Source organism: Microchirus variegatus (assembly GCF_963457635.1).
Source record: "Microchirus variegatus genome assembly, chromosome: 3".
NCBI lineage: Eukaryota > Metazoa > Chordata > Actinopteri > Pleuronectiformes > Soleidae > Microchirus > Microchirus variegatus.
In genome coordinates, this window is record NC_139804.1 from 16,364,239 (window position 1) to 16,381,917 (window position 17,679).

At 40.0% G+C, this 17,679-nt stretch overlaps 2 protein-coding genes across 2 annotated transcripts; both read left to right on the forward strand.

The window, feature by feature from the left end:
• Positions 1–10,245: 10,245 nt before the first annotated feature.
• Positions 10,246–11,974, forward strand: LOC310924989 (apolipoprotein A-I-like; the record flags this gene model as incomplete). Its single annotated transcript, XM_083886855.1, has 4 exons — positions 10,246–10,275; positions 10,875–10,926; positions 11,061–11,205; positions 11,368–11,974. The coding sequence occupies exons 2-4, from the start codon at positions 10,884–10,886 to the stop codon at positions 11,972–11,974; spliced, it is 795 nt and encodes a 264-aa protein (XP_083742981.1). The 5' UTR covers positions 10,246–10,275; positions 10,875–10,883.
• Positions 11,975–13,925: 1,951 nt separating this feature from the next.
• LOC310924990 (T-box transcription factor TBX1) lies at positions 13,926–16,829 on the forward strand (the record flags this gene model as incomplete). Its single annotated transcript, XM_083886856.1, has 6 exons — positions 13,926–13,932; positions 14,049–14,226; positions 14,316–14,417; positions 14,571–14,742; positions 15,394–15,549; positions 16,758–16,829. 6 exons carry the CDS (start codon positions 13,926–13,928, stop codon positions 16,827–16,829), a joined length of 687 nt encoding a protein of 228 aa, XP_083742982.1.
• Between the last annotated feature and the right edge of the window lie 850 nt (positions 16,830–17,679).

Genomic DNA, 17,679 nt, shown 5'->3' on the forward strand with positions numbered 1-17,679 from the left:
CTGAGATTGTGAAAATAAATCACAAACTCTCCAAACAAACTCCTCTCCTGCCCACAATTTCCAACTTAAATAGACATTTTTTACATCGAAACGTTGCTATGGTTGTTGGCTAACCCTGTGTGTTGGTTTCATTTTCATACGACCTGTGGTTTTTCTTAAAATCACCTCAAAGCGCAGAGAGTTCTGGTCAACGCTGCCATAGACGATTTTGATTTGTAGTTTGGAAAAACAAGATAAACCGACATTTTAAAACTGTCATTACTCGGTCAATTCTCACCCGTTTCTCACAAAATTAAATGTGGACGCTGCTCAGAAACTTGTGACGCTCACAAACTAAGAATTATAGCTTTATCATCTACCGTTCATGAGATATGACAACTTTAAACAGTGCTGATTTTGCCGTTGTCTGAGGTTTTAGGACACAGGTGCGTGTGTGCGTGAGGGAAGGAGGAGGAGGGGGAGGGGCTTGTCAGTAAAATGTACTTCTCCACCACAAACTTTGACACTCAACTCCTCCCACAGTTTTGGGAAAAACCCCACACATCCTATATCAAAATGTGCGGTTTGATCGGGAAAGGTGTGCTATGACTTTTCTAAGTGTTTCGAGTAACCATGGCGACAAAAATCCCCAAAAACTGTGCAACCATTTCCACATACACATACATGGGAAACGGTCAACAACATGATCAGAACCCAGTCCACTTTAGAACCTCACAGTGTCGTCATACTTTAACGTAGAGACCTCAAACTTTATATGTGAGACCAGAGACCCGTCCTGAACATGTCTGCAGAAGGAGACCTCACTACAGGAAGTGGAACACCCGAAACAGGAAGTTAAACTTTGCCATACATTGACCGATCTGCACGAAACATCATATGTAAGACAAGGGACCCGTCCTGAACATGTTTAGGGACACGCCCTTGACCCAACAGGAAGTCGGCCCATTTTAAGTGCCCACATATTTACCAGCAAAGGTCCTGCACGCGACGACACATGCCGGAAGCTGCAGGCACCATCGAAATTACGCCGGCGGAATTTTCTAGTATGGTCTTGTCCTTCTCCCACAAAAAACTTTGCCGCTTAACTTGTCCAACATTTTTGAGAAAACCCTGACACATGTTACATCAAAACGTGCGGTTTGATCAGGAATGGTGTGCTATGACTTTTATAAGCGATTCGCGTAACAGTGGTGACAAAAATCTCGAAAAACCGTTAACAAGTTTCACATACACATGAATGGGAAATGGACAGAAAAAGTCCATATACCAAGCCCGCTTTGGAGTCTCACAGTGTTGTCATACTTTCACGTAGAAACGTGATTTTAACTTTAAACGTGTCATAAGACTTGGGACTTTTATCACCTAGGTCAAGGTTTCGATACATATTACGGTTTTTCCACAATCGCAGTTTAAGTTTTTGAACTTTTATGGCCTTTCATAATGGCTGTGTATTGCGTCCCTTACAGTGTACACTCTGCTGAGATTGTGAAAATAAATCACAAACTCTCCAAACAAACTCCTCTCCTGCCCACAATTTCCATCTTAAATAGACATTTTTTACATCGAAACGTTGCTATGGTTGTTGGCTAACCCCGTGTGTTGTTTTCATTTTTATACGACCTGTGGTTTTTCTTAAAATCACCTCAAAGCGCAGAGAGTTCTGGTCAACGCTGCCATAGACGGCCATGTTGAAAATTTTGATTTGTAGTTTGGAAAAACAAGATAAACCGACATTTTAAAACTGTCATTACTCGGTCAATTCTCACCCGTTTCTCACAAAATTAAATTTGGACGCTGCTCAGAGCCTTGTGACGCTCACAAACTAAGAATTATAGCTCTATCATCTACCGTTCATGAGATATGACAACTTTAAACGGTGCTGATTTTGCCGTTGTCTGAGGTTTTAGGACACAGATGCGTGTGTGCGTGAGGGAAGGAGGAGGAGGAGGAGGGGGAGGGGCTTGTCAGTCTCCAACTATCTAAATGTACTTCTCCACCACAAACTTTGACACTCAACTCCTCCCACAGTTTTGGGAAAAACCCCACACATCCTATATCAAAATGTGTGGTTTGATCGGGAAAGGTGTGCTATGACTTTTCTAAGTGTTTCGAGTAACCATGGTGACAAAAATCCCCAAAAACTGTGCAACCATTTCCACATACACATACATGAGAAATGGTCAACAACATGATCAGAACCCAGTCCACTTTAGAACCTCACAGTGTCGTCATACTTTAACGTAGAGACCTCAAACTTTATATGTGAGACCAGAGACCCGTCCTGAACATGTCTGCAGAAGGTGAACTCACTACAGGAAGTGGAACACCCGAAACAGGAAGTTAAATGTAACGTTGCCATACATTGACCGATCTGCACGAAACATCATTTGTAAGACAAGGGACCCGTCCTGAACATGTTTAGGGACACGCCCTTGACCCAACAGGAAGTCGGCCATTTTAAACAGCAAGTGCCCACATATTTACCAGCAAAGGTCCTGCACGCGACGACACATGCCGGAAGCTGCAGGCACCATCGAAATTACGCCGGCGGAATTTTCTAGTTATTATTATTATTTTTCTCTCCAGGGAAACTGGAATTTGACCCCCTAAACGTGCTTCAAAACGAACGAAAATTTGCACGCACATCAGAACTGGCGAAAAATTTTAGAAAATAATGGTTTTGTGACAAACCGATGCAAAATGGCTCAGTAGCGCCTCCACAGGTCAGGGCCCTATGGAGCTGGAAAAAGTTTAGTTGCGCCAAAGTACTTGAAAATTGGTGGATATATTGCCCGGCCCGAGACGAACAAAAAATCCTCTTGACACCATGACCTCAACTCAACAGGAAGTCCGCCATCTTGGATTTGGCGTTTTCCTGGGCTTCTCGCAAGTTTCGCATCTGAGCTTGCCGCTCTGAGGCCGTTTATCCTAGGAAGATGAAAAATGCGTCAAACTGTACTAGACCCTTCCACGATCAAACCTTTGGAGAATATTTCCCAGATTTGAAAGGGCGCGCAAACGGCAGCCATCGGAACTTTGGCGAATTTTGAGGACTCGCCGCGAAACACGAAATGCGCTATAACTTTGCCATACATTGACCGATCGGCATAAAATTTCACAGGTAACACGGGACAACGTCTCCGAACATGTCCACGAACGCGAATTTCTCTCAAAAGCCATGTCGGCCATTTTGGATGCGTTCTTCTCCCGCGCAAAACTTTGAAATGTATCTCCTCCTACAGTTTTGAGAAAACCCTCACATATCTTATATCAGAACGTGCGGTTTCTTCGTGAAATGCCGGCTATGACTTTTCTAAGAGTTTCGAGTTACCATGGCGACACAAATCGCAAAAAACGACTAAAATTTTGTCTTTTCATTTTCACATACACACAAATGGGAAAATGAGACAAACCAAGCCCTCTTTGGAGCCTCACAGTGTCGTCATACTTTGACGTAGAAACGTCATTGAAACTTTAAACGGGTCACAAGACTTGGGAGTTTTATGACCTAAGTCCACGTTTCCATACATATCACAGATTTTCCACAATCGCAATTTATGTTTTACCCATTTTCAGAGCTCTGAAATTGTGTGGGCGTGGTCTTCTCTCACTCTAAGAAAAGTATTAACAAAAATATACAAACAAACTTCTCTCCTGCCCACAATTTCCAACTTAAACAAACATTTTTTACATCAAAACGTTGCTATGGTTGTTGGCTAACCCTGTGTGTTGTTTTTATTTGCATACGACTTGCGGTTTTTCTTCAAATCACCTAATTGCGCAGAGAGTTCCGGTCAGCGCTCTCATCCACGCCCATGTTAAAAACTGTGATTTGGAGTTTGGAAAATTCACGACGACAAACTTTTTAAAACTGTCATTAATCGCTCAATTCTCACCCGTTTCTCACGAAATTCAACGTGGGCGCAGCTGAACGTCTTGTGACGCTCACGAACCGAACATTTTTGCTCTATCATCTACCGTTCATGAATTATGACAAGTTCAAAAGGTGCTAGTTTCCCTGTTTCTTCTGGGTTTTCGACAGTTAACGACAGGTGTGTGTGCGTGTGTAAGAGAAGGAGGAGGGGGAGGGGGGGGGGGGAGCACACAGGAAGTAGGTCACCCGAAACAGGAAGTGCCCTGTAACTCGCCCATATATTGACCGATTGACTCGAAAAACACAGAGTGCAGAGTCCAGGACTTACCCGGCCTGCTGGTGTCTTACTTGGCCTGGCGGTGGCGCCGGCGGAAACGAGGACCCGCCCATCGCTGCTCGCAGCTTTAATTGTAATTATTCTTTTATGTTTTTATTATGAACTGTGTCCTTCACTGCAGCGAGTGGGATTATTAATCAATTAAATAACATTACATTAGTTTGGTGCTGACATACTTAACTGCATTCATTCATGAACTCTGGCCCTCATCGTGGTTCCAATAAAGTCTCCATATCATTTAGTCTCTCGATGTAATATTGTATGAACTAACAGTGGGTGTGTAAATGTTCAAGGATTCTGGATATTTCTTGGTGTGGATTGAGGTTTGTTTGTTTTGTCTATGGTGTGGGTGGTTTGTTTCCAGAATTGAGGTGAACGGCCTCTCGTACCAGTCGTACCTTTAACATGGATAAACAACACCTACTCACCAAACTGTTGATAATGACAAAAAACACAGGAACCCCATTACTTCATTCATCGAATTTCATTTGTTTCTTAGAAATATTTGCACGGAATATTTGTTTTAAGACAGACGTACAGACGTGATTACTATTGCAATCAGAATCCCCAAGAAACAAAGCATTTGACATTAACACTAAGAGAGTATTAACACAGTTTAAGTCTTTATGATAGTCAGAGCAGTAAAATGCTTATTTGACCAGCAAATACACACACTGTGTCTAATCAATTCAACTGTCTACTTTTAAACAATATTTTTTATTAATTTTTATATGTAGCATTGTGACCTTTAAAAAAGAAATGTACTCTATTATGGTATAGAGTAAATCAACAGATTTGTTCTTTGACCTTAACTCTGCAAATGAATAAACTTATCTTTAAAACTGTGGCGATCATGTCACCGACCACAGATCTGAATACAAAGCCAGTAATGGCTGGCCTCATTCTGTTCCTTAAATCATTTGGGTTATCTGAGTTCACGGTGGATTCTCTTGTTTTGCTGTTGTACAACACACAGGGCTGTGTAACCTCCACGACGAGGGCTGTGATCCAAATATCTGTATTAAGTGCCGAGTATGTTGGAGAAAAGCAGAAAGCATAGCAGACTGTTGCTCACAGCTGAGATAACCTCCCCTGCTGATCTGAAAACAGTGCTCCATCACTGAGGCAGCTGGAACAGTCATCTGCCCTTTGAACCTCAGTCAGTGCCTGATCAAATGGTGGATTTGCTGATTAAATATTTATCAGGGTCACAGCATTATCCCACATCTGCCGGGCTGCGTGCTGGTCACAAAGTGAACGTTGGTGTTCCTTTTATGAGCAGACCATAAGGTCCAATGGCTAGATAAAGGTAAATGTTTTTAATTTAATACACCACTGTCCCCAACTGCTTCAGTTGTGTTCAACAAATCCTCCATAATGACTGCAAACCCAACTGTGGTGCAAGCCCACAACTAGTTTTTCACCAGGTACTTGTTAGAAAACATCTAATCTTATTTACCCATCTCTTTTCATGTACAACTATGTGCGTCGTTGCCTTTTAAGATAAACAATACATGCAAACGCAAGCAATTATTTGTTTGGCCGGCTAGCAGTTCTGAGGTCTTATTGATAGCAATTATGACTGCAGTTATCTGGACAGATAGCTCAGTGAATTGACGTGGTGCAACGCAAGCAAAGGTCTCAAAGGTTGCTGTCCCAGATAAGAGTTATTCTTCTCTCTGTGTGCTTTTATCTCCTGGGTCAGGACAAACACCTTAAAGATGATTGTACAATGACTCTACGGAAGGGCTTCTACTGTCAAACCTTTGAATTTGGGTGTTACAACAACAGACATAGACTTGACTGTTGTGTCTCTGTGGCTCCTGCTTATATAAAGGTAGAGAGAATGAGTTGAAGCAATCAGGGTGTGGGGGCAAAGATACACCATGTTAGATAATAAATAACAAGTGGTGAAATGTGATGAAATTAGCTCACCCACTATTAATGACATCGGAATAACAACGGAATAAATAATAAATACTATAAGTTTAATCCACCATATAGATTTAACTTGTGGTTTACAATGATACAGTAATTCAGTGGTTGGGTGCAATACTGCATCAATCAGCCAATGCTTCCTTCCTCAGATTCCATCACAAAAATCGTATTCAGAGGGGATTTGAAAACGCATGTGGACATACTGTATATATGTATATGTATCTGGCCCACTGCATTTTTACAGTGAAATTAAAAGTTTGTTTTTGTAATCAACACCCATATTTATATGTATAACAATTTATAACAATTTACTTTTTGTGTTTAAACATAAGTAATTACTTTTCACATCTGATGGCAATGTTGTCCAAGCATCCCCAATGTCCCCAAAGTCCTTTCACATGTCCCACAGTTGTTGAACAAGGAGAAAAGTCAGGTCTGAAGTTACTTATCGGTTCATATTAACCAAACGGTCAAATAAATGCACCAGTAATCACATGTAGTTCCATGAATGCATTCCACGCGTGATGACATTTTGTAAATGACTGAACTGAACTTTTTTTTTGTGATTTTGTGATTGTGATTGTAATTTAAAACATATAGAGACACGTGTTCCCAGGTACGTGATGTCATCTTAAAGGTATAAGAGCAGAGAGTAGGTATATACTGTACATTATACAGAAACCAGCCATCCACTGCAGCACCAGTCTGAAGTCTGCTGCCAGCACTGCTGTTATTGAGGATGAACCAAGTATATTGTGCTAAATTTGTGAGACACATTTCAGCAAACTCCATGCAGAAAGGCCTTAATTGAAATTATTGAATGAAAATGCTTCCGGTGATATATATAATATATATTATATACATATATAAGTATAGTATATATAATATAAATGCATTTCATCCATCCATCAACGTGTTCTCATGAAGGGTTCGTATGAAAACGTACAAAAAAATATGTACCCCATTATTCGCAAATCCAATGACGCAAGCATGTGTTCGGTGAACGGATTATCTTCCGTTTCTCAGTTATTGTGGAGCTTTTGAAGGTCTCTACCTCTTGTTATGTTTATTGTTATGGTTATGGTGACGGGTAGGGTTATTGAAGGCAAAGGGTTAGGGGATATAGCACACTGTCACATGACCACGGCTCTGTGGCAAATTACATGGGAAAGTACACGAGAACACTGTGCATCACTTTTCGTAGCGTTCAGTACGAATCTTTGATGAGAATAGGCTGTCCACGTGAGGGTTGCGGGCTGACATAGGGCGATAGGCGAGTTACATCGCGGACAGGTCGGCAGTCCTTCGCAGGGCATATAAGTCACTCGATCCAAGAACATTTGGAAATTGGCTAATCACTGCAAATTGCACATTATTGTTTGCCCTTTATGCCGCAGTGCCTGGGAAGTGTATAAATCCCCGCTCTATACAGCTGCGATGGCATGGCTCAGGGAGATCCTCGACTGAGTTACCTTTGGAAAGCTCCCGTTGCAAGGAACCCAAGTGCTGTGAGGACTTTCAAAGGCACTGGCACTGTATTATATTCATATTTTAAATGATATTTAAAAATTTTAGCATGGTCAGATATCAGAGACATTAGAGCACCTTTCCAGGGCTGATCTAGAGTTTGCAGCACAGTCTGCACATGTCAAGTTTACATTTATAAATGCCAACACGTGTTAAAGACAGCATATGCTGTCTGTTTATACACGAGGCCCCAGGTCCTTACAGATCATTGCCACTTACCACAGATAACAATGATTTAACTTGCACCTAACACTGAACTATTAGACGAGCACCAGAGCTGGACAGTAACGGAGTACATTTACTTGAGTACAATACTTAAGTACAATTTTTTAGGGATCTGTACTTTAATTGAGTATCATTTTTAGAGAGTACTCATGACTTTACTCAAGTACATTTGAGAGGCAAATATTGTACTCTTTACTTCTATCCATAACCATGAGTACCCGTTACTACTTCCTCTTCTAAAAAAAATGCAACTCCATGGTCAGATTTAGTTGAGAGACAAACAATAAGACGCAGTAGGAATGTACCAACCCGTGGCCCCACATCGCCAGACTATTTAAGTAAATGATAGTGTTCGCTTCAAGTGTTTGCTGTGTTTACCAAAACAAAACTTCATCGCCATTAAGCTGAGCATTTGTTTGTATGTTCTTGAGTATATTGTGTGTTTAACACAGTCAGGTTCAAATGTGGATACAAAAAATCCATTAAAACTCTTGCGGGGTTTGTCAGAGCGTTGCCATTGTGCTATTGCCTTGTGGGCAAGTGAGAATTGTTAAATAAAGCAAGATGGTGAAAAGAAAATGACTTGATTTTACTTTCAATTCATTTTACATTCTTCAAGGTACATTAACATTTTCATAACTCCATGTAGGACGTTTCTATATGCAAATGTATGCACTGTGGCAGTACTAATGCAATATTTAGAAAATGTACTCTTGTACTCTTGATACTCAAGTACTCAAGTAAAAACAAGTGCTTCAGTACTTTTACTTAAGTAGACATCTGACTGTAGTACATTTACTTGTACTTGAGTAAAATTTTGCAAGGTGTATCTGTACTTTTACTCAAGTAATGAAACTGTGTACTCTGTCCGCCTCTGACTAGCACTGCCTCTACAGATGTGTGTGATCTGTCCATTCATCATCCATCTATCCAATGTTTTCCAAAACTATACAAAATCAAAAATGTCATGTGTGTATACACTACCGTTCAAACGTTTGGGGTCACCTATACAATTTATTTTATGTTTTCCAATAAAAGTCACAGTTTTATTCGTCATAACAGTTGCAAAATGAATAGAAAATATAGTCAAGACATTGACAAGATTAGAAATAATGATTTTTATTCCAAATAATAATGTTGTCGCTCGTCAGAGAACCAGCAAAACTGTTTTCAGCTGTGCTAACATCATTGCACAAGGGTTTCCAAGGGTTTTCTAATCATCCAATAGCCTTGTAACACGATTAGCAAACACAATGTACCATTAGAACCCTGGAGAGATGGGCCTCTATACACCTATGTACATATTCCATTAAAAAACAGACATTTGCAGCTAGAATAGTCATTTACCACATTATGTATAGAGTGTATTTCTGATTTATTAAATGTTATATTCATTGAAAAAAGTGATTTTCCTTCAAAAAATAAAGATATTTCTAAGTGACCCCAAACTTTTGAACGGTAGTGTATTTATATAAACCTTGCACAGATAACATGTGTTTGATATGTGATATGCTCATTCATGTGTTATTTCTGAAACAACTGTATATTCTATAATCATTCCTAGTTCTCAAACTACATGAAGCCATGGGGTCAAAGTCCTCTGGTGACAGGACAACAAATAAACTGCAGCACACACACCACACTTTGACCCATCAATCATTGCACACACATTCATCATCCACAAATTTTGTAATTTGTAACCTGCGATAAGGCTGCTGTGATACTCTTTATCTAGCTGAGTGAATCTAGTTGTGATACTGTGAGTACGTGTGCTTTTGTTATCCACAGTTTACCGAATGGATGTCAAATGTCATCACATATCACTAAGTTGATTGCATCAAGCCTCTGTATTCTGTTTGCTCTTTGTTTTGTGCTGGGTCTTCTCTCATACACACTCTTCTGTAACAAATGGTGTACAATAAAATCACTTCAGGGTGTCTCCAGGGAGTTAAGAAAATATAAGAAATAAAAGGGGACCCAGTGTGCGCCAGCACCCGTCCGTTGATCAAGGCCGTCATAGATAAACACATTTTTCTAAGTTTTTTTCTCATTTATAGGCCTCCCTGCCTCTCGTGTCTTCTACACAACCGCTTGGCCGTAGGAAAAATTAGAAAGACTATTAGAAGGAATAAATCTACCTTAGATGTATTACCAGTTGTACTATGTCTGACTGTGTGCTTTGTGATCTTCTCCCAGCAGGTGACCATTGAACTTTGAGCCTACCGCCCCTTGCTGAGAGAGATGGCTGGGGATGAGGTCCACCTCCACGGATACAGTCCACCACCTACACCCCCACCCAACTCTTCCCTCGCACGGGCACTATAAAAAGCCTCCTCTTGCTGGAGTTGCTCAGTCTTGTCACCAGCTCCACCAGGTAAGGCAAATAATAGATTGAATTGGAACTTCGGCAGCATTATGACCGTAGGACAATGACTCAATTTCTTGACATAGTGCTCTCAAGGAAGACATGTTTGACACTTTGAATTACTTTAAAAATATGTCATGTCGTTTAAGTGTAAAATAATAAGCTTTAACTTGTGGTAATGCTTTAAGGATTAAAGGATTTTAAAACTATCTCAAAAAGCAAATTTGCTCATTCTATAATTGTCTTAACATTCAGGCCAGGGATAATCTGCTTGGGCTGCCTGTCTAATCCACCTAGATTACAAATATTTTATTATTGTTAATATATAATACATAACAATATAATATTATTGTTATGTTTAACCTCAGAGATAAGTGTGCAACTTAACTGAGACCAGAGATTCAAACTTTTAAGCCCAGTTCTTTGCTTTAGCCCTCAGAGGATTTACATTTCAAAATTCTTTATTCAATTTAAACATTTTTATTGACACTTGAAGAAACCACGCTCATAAAACATTTGTCACAAATAGCAAAATTGGAACCACATTTTTTTAGGGGCTTTCAATTGTATGAATAACATGGTCACTGGTGTTTTTTTCCCCACTTTAGACCTCCACCATGAAATTCGTGGCTCTTGCCCTCACCCTTCTGCTGGCAGTCGGTGAGTACGCAGTAGCAAATAGTGCTCGAATGTGTCGTCAGATATTTAAAGATTGTCCATGGATATAACATACATTTTTCTCTTTCTGCTCATCTCTTCACCTTCAACCATTCCTTTTCTACTCTATTTCTCAGGCTCTCATGCTGCTTCCGTGGCGGCTGACCCTCCGACTCAGCTGGCACATGCCCGTGCTGCTCTCGATGTTTACCTGCAACAGGTGAAAGACAGTGCCCAGAAGGCTGTGGCCCAGCTTGATGACGCCGAGTACAGGGAGCTCAAGTAAGGCTATGTCAATCTCCTCAGTCGGTTCTGTTGTCTGTAACTGATATTTTGCTCAGTCCATTGAACTTGTTGCCTTCATGTTTTGCAGTTTCTAGTCATTATTTACTTTATGAAGAGATTTAACAAAAATGTATCTTTCTCATCCTTGATCTCTGTCAGGGTCACCCTAACCCAGCGCCTGGATGACATGTCTGAACAGATTAAGACTTTGCAGGGTGTCGTTTCCCCCGTTACAGACAGCGTTGTCACTACCATCTCTGATGCTACCGCTGACCTCCGTGCATCTATCGTGACTGATATTGATGCGCTGAAAGCTCAAGTTCAGGCTGATCGTGACAAACTGGATGCAGTTATCAAGAAACACATTGACGAGTACCACACCCTCTTGGACCCCGTCATCAAAGAGTACCAGGAAAAGCACACCGTTGAGATGGCAGCCTTGAAGATAAAGATGGATCCTGTGGTGCAGCAACTCAAAGAAAAGATTGCTGTCAATGTGGAGGAGACCAAGAAGGCCCTGGAGCCCATTGTGGAGGCTGTGCGTGCCAAGCTCACTGAGCGTCTGGAGAGTCTGAAGGAGGTGGTCGTCCCCTATGTGGAAGATTACAAAGAGCAGCTGAAACATGTCTATGACCAGGCACAAGCCGTCGATTCTACTCAGCTCGATGCAGTGAGGGCCAAGATTACACCTTTTACTGAAAACATCAAAACCAATCTACAACAAATCTTTGCCGTCTTGACAGAGGCCTTCTCCCCAAAGGAATAAGCCATCTCCAAACTGTTTCTGTAACTAACTTCATGTTTCTCTCCATTTCCTCTGTCAACGCCAATGCCTGAGTGATGCACTTCACTGCAACAAAAATGACTGGACTCCTGTACTCTCTCCAAAACAAACACCCTATTTTAGGTGCGCATGCTCAAGCACATGCGAGCAAAAACAAAGACAGACACATGCTTTGCTCTCCATATGCCAAGGCCAGCTGCTTATATCGTGTGCTGGAATTGTATGTGAATGTTCACAAATAGCAGAGCTTGTGTGTCATGTACTTTAAAACTGTGTTTTGACAAAATTCACCTAAATAAACATCGTATTCATATACAACTAATGATCTCTGTCTCTGTCTAACACACTGAAAAGGGTTCTAATCATACTTAGCATAGCATTTTGGGAGGTCATCATTGATTGAAAAGAGCAATATTAATGATTAGGACAGGCATCCATAATATAATATGAGACATTTCTGCCTGTGGTTGTGAGACCCATGATTAATGAGCCAATCAGAGGTGCACCTTTGTGATTTATTAGGGAAAAGCCTTCTGTTATAGATCCCTCAGGCTTGGAACCCTTCAACACTGTCCCATTGTGAAGCTACACAAAGATACAAATGCACACATGCATGTGCACACTCATGCGTAGACACATTATCTGTGTCACATTGTGGATGTAATGAATTACTGTTAGGGCGTCATGTGCCTTTATAAAACTATTCATGCAACAGTGTAAAAAGTAAACAGTGTAAACAAAACTAATGACAAAGATAATTGAAAATACAAGAAAAATGGTGTCATTGCTCTTTACAAAGTCCTCATTTATGGACTACAAATAAAATGACCTTTCCATAGCATGGAATCCCAACCCTTACCTTACCTTATCTTACCCACCAAAACCAAAACCATAACCATAACCATAATTATCACAACTAAATGCTCTAACCTTAACCTTTAACAAAACCCTAACCTCAACCTAAATCTAGCCATTACCCTAAAACCAAGTCTCAATCATCAAAATGTCCTTCAAAGTGCTGAGGATCAGAAAATCTACAAGCATGGGTTTAAGATAAGATAAGATTTATTTATTTATTTATCACTCAAAGGGTAAATTCTCTTGCTACAGCAGCAAAAAAAAAAACCAATGAAGACAGACAGCACAATTAGACAACAAAAACAAGCAAGGGATTAAAGAAACAGAACCATTATACAGAAATCAATATGTGGACATTGTATACAGTGAAACATGTATAGAAATATTGCATGTTGCTGGAAGATGTGTAAATAAATATTATATATACACACATCTACATTGACAGCAGTACTATAGGACTCTAACATTACATATTGGACAGAGTTTAATATGCAGCTTAATATGCAGCAGCATCGTTTAATGTATTGCCATTAAAGAAATGCCGAAATCGTCATCTTTGTCAGTTTCAGGGAGTAACTGTAAACCTCTAATTGGTGTGGTGTTGAAACTGTGCTGAAGAAACTGGCCTGGTCTTCATCTGTTCACACCCGGCAACACTGGGGCTGATGAGGGTGTGATTTATGTGCTGCCCAATGGCCAAATCAAGCTCGACTTAAGGCTTCAGGCTATGACACAAAAGTTTAAGCAGGGAAAGGGTAGATGTGTGTGAGTGTGTGTCTCAGTGTGTATTGTAATTGATGAGGCTGGTGTGGGGGTCCCTAGCGAGAGTCTGGTGGCGTATAAAAGCAGTTCGTTGACACAACAGCCACTTCTGTGCTCGGATGTACGGATCTATCCCTGTGGCCAGCAGTGAACTGAGAAGAAGAAGAAGAAGATTTTTGACTGCGATTTTATAGTTGTGGTCTCGATGCAATGATTGGTGTTTCTACTTGAAAAGTATAGACAAAGAGGCTACATTTATAAAATTTTCTATTTATAATAATTGTTTGTTATCTGGCTAAAAGCCTGTCAAAGTATGGATGGTAAGTGATTTGTTCAAAGCCCTGTGAGCTCTACAGAGCGATACATGTATTTCTGAGACGATGATGAGGCCAGTGTTTCTTTGACTCAAATGCCCTCTCTTCTCGTCTCCTTTCAGGTCCTCAGATGTCTCAGAGCTGCACACAACTATCTCTCCCCTGCTGTGTCAACGGGGGGTCACTGTTGAACCCCAAGACCCCACAAATAAGTGGGGTCAGAGTTCAGTTAGAGATGCATGCACTTTGGCAGCAGTTTGACCAGCTGTGCACAGAGATGATTGTTACCAAAGCTGGAAGGTAACAATTAAACATATTCATTTGTTGTACTCTGAACTACCTTATTTTGTTATTCTGATCTTTTTTTTCTTTGTGTTCATGTGCTGCAGAAGAATGTTTCCAACATTCCAAGTGAGAATCTCTGGGATGGATCCTACTGCTGAATATGTTTTACTCATGGACTTCATCCCCGCTGATGACAAAAGATACAGGTGAGTCACACTTAGTAGAGATTGTTCGTTGTTTTTTCCAGTTTATTACAGTCCTCTTACTACATAGACTGTGTGTGTGTGTGTGTGTGTGTGTGTGTGTGTGTGTGTGTGTGTGTGTGTGTGTGTGTGTGTGTGCGCGCGCGGCTGTGTCAGATATGCGTTCCACAGCTCGTCCTGGTTGGTGGCAGGGCGAGCAGATGTCGCTGCCCCAAGCAGGATGCACTTCCACCCTGACTCACCTGCCCGTGGATCTCAGTGGATGAAGCAGACCGTCTCCTTTGATACTTTAAAACTCACCAACAACTTGCTGGATGAAAATGGACATGTCAGTCAAGTGTTTAATTACCATTAAAATTATAATGGTCCCAAAAACTATATACTTACGATTAAAAGTTTGGGGTCACTTAGAAATGTCCTTATTTTTGAAGGAAAATTACTTTTTTTCAATGAATATAACATTAAATCAATCAGAAATACAGTCTATACATTGTTCATGTGGTAAACGACTATTCTAGCTGCAAACGTCTGGTTTTTAATATGTACATATGTGTATAGAGAACCCATTTCCAGCAATTATCTCTTCAGTGTTCTGATGGTACATTGTGTTTGCTAATTGCCTTAGAAGGCTATTGGATGATTAGAAAACCCTTGAAAACCCTTGTGCAATGATGTTAGCACAGCTGAAAACAGTTTTGCTGGTTCTTTGACAAAAGCAAAGTTTGAAGGGCAAAATTATTATTTGGAATAAAAATCGATATTCCTAATCTTGTCAATGTCTTGACTATATTTTCTATTCATTTTGCAACTAAATAAAATTGTGACTTTTAATGGAAAACACAAATAAATTGTATAGGTGACCACAAACTTTTGAACGATAATGCATTGTTTTACATGTCTTTCATCCTACTTCAATAATACAGCAATGTCCCTTTTTTTTTTTTTTTTTCACTTCTTTCTCTTACTTCCTCCTTCGCAGATGATATTAAATTCCATGCATCGGTACCAGCCACGCTTCCATGTGGTGTATGTGGACCCGGCACCTAACAGCCACTTAAATGCCTACAGAAACTTCGTCTCTTTCTCGTTTCCAGAGACGTGTTTCATGGCCGTCACCGCCTACCAGAACCACCGGGTAGGAAAACTCGGGTCCCAGGCCCATCAGCGTTTCAGATGTTTGTTTGACACAATCAAAGGGATTCTTTGTGCATTCCCTGATATAACAGACATATCATTTGACCTGAAGCAATATCAATGCTTTCTGAAATTGCTGACAGAAATACTACAGGTTACAGGTTGTCTGACTATCATTTGTGCTAAGTGTTTTTCTGTGTCCTTAACCAAATTCTGAGTGAAGCACGAACACTTCCACGAGTTGTCCTCAAAGAGAATAGAATAGGAGTTCACAACCTGGTCACAACAAAGGCCTTTCTGCATGGAGTTTGCATGTTCTCCCGGTGTGTGTGTGTGGGTTTTCTCCGGGTTCTCTGGTTTCCTCCCACAGTCCAAAAACATGCAACATTTATAACAGTTTAGCATTAGCAGAATATTAGAAAAAAATTGCTAAGTGCTGCAGCCTGTATACATATACAGTATAGATATAAAATAAGGTGCAAAATGGACGTTATACCTACTTGCGCCACTATCTCGATCCTGCACTTGGGTCCACTTTTACACCATGACACAATGGTTATGAAGGAAAGCAACATATTTACAGTCGTTGACAGGCAACAGAACTTTGCCGCATTTACGGTAAATCCGAACAAAGCCCTTTAAACACAGAAGTCACAAAATAAGACATTAAATAACTCAATACAACTTACTTATACAGAGAAAATTTCATTTAAAGAGAAATGGTTGTCTAATTGTCAGATACAGCGATAAGATATCGTAGGCTTCCGCAGGTGTCTTTTTTTTTTTTGGGTGAGGCCTTTGATTAATGGCTAAATGTGGAGGCAGACACTCGCTGAGAGTGAGCATTTGGTTAAGTCCACTTTCAGCTTATTTTTTAAGCGCGCATCACTCATGCCTGAGTTGTGATGTCGGACAAAAATAAAAACCCATAAGAAATACCATAGCTATCAGTAATAATTTTACAGTGGTTACTATTTTGCAATTTTTACTTAAGTCTTGATATCAGGGGTTTCGATGATCTGATTGATTGATTAATTAAATAAACAATATACATCTTAAAATGTAAGGATTGCAACAAATTCTGAAGACAGGAAGATGACAATGATGATGCTCATTGTAGCAACAACAGTTGTTAAACAGAAATGTTTTTTGTAAAACTTTCAAAGCATGTGTTACATCTTCAAATGTGTTGTATCCTCTTTCTCTCAGATTACCCAGCTAAAAATTGCCAACAACCCATTTGCTAAAGGCTTTCGCACTACAGACCCCAAGGACTGGTGAGTTTTATTCCTTCAAGCCTGGCGTTATGATTATATACAGTGTAAATGTCACTGTGTTGCTGGTGAATAACAACATATGCACGTTTTGTTTAGGGTGGGTATTTCCAGGCCCCTTGCAGGGGTGTGTCCACCAGAGGGCAGCACAGAGCCTCTGACCACCAAACACAGGGGCTGGGGTTCAAAGACTTCAACCAGTGAGTCATGAAGAGATAGAGATAATTTTGTTGTTTCAAATGTTTGTTTTTATTATTTAGAGGCATAAATATTTACAATAGTGCAGAGGAGATACTCCAGAGGAGGAGTGTCACCGAACCTTTGTTTTGATTTATCCGGACTTAATTTGGACTTTAAGTTTCCTGATTTGGTGCTTAGTAACTAAAGTTGGGTTTTTGTCCTTGTTGGATTTTGTGGATTACCTTTTTTATTTTAAAATATTTAACCAATTAATTACCTATAAATTACCTTATTGTCTCTCCCTTCCTAGTGTATACATTTAGTTGTTTGGTTCATGTCTTAGACAATAGTCAGAAGATACCTGCCAAAAATTCTTAACAAAGTCAAGGAAAACTTACTATTGTCTAAAAAAAAAAAAAAAAAAAAATTAAGTTCAATCAGAAGACATAATGAACTTTCACATTATGCGTATAAATTAGTTTTTTTCTTTTTGTTTTTGCCTTTGTCTTCAACATTTTCAACTTTGTTTTCCCGCACTCACCCCTGAGTTGTTCTGCATATATCACAAACCGTAACAAAAATAAAGCCAACTTTAATGTAAAAATGATCTCGTGATCATCATCGAGAGTCATATTGGATATTTTTTCTCGCCTTTGGTCGTTTTATGCATCCGTGTA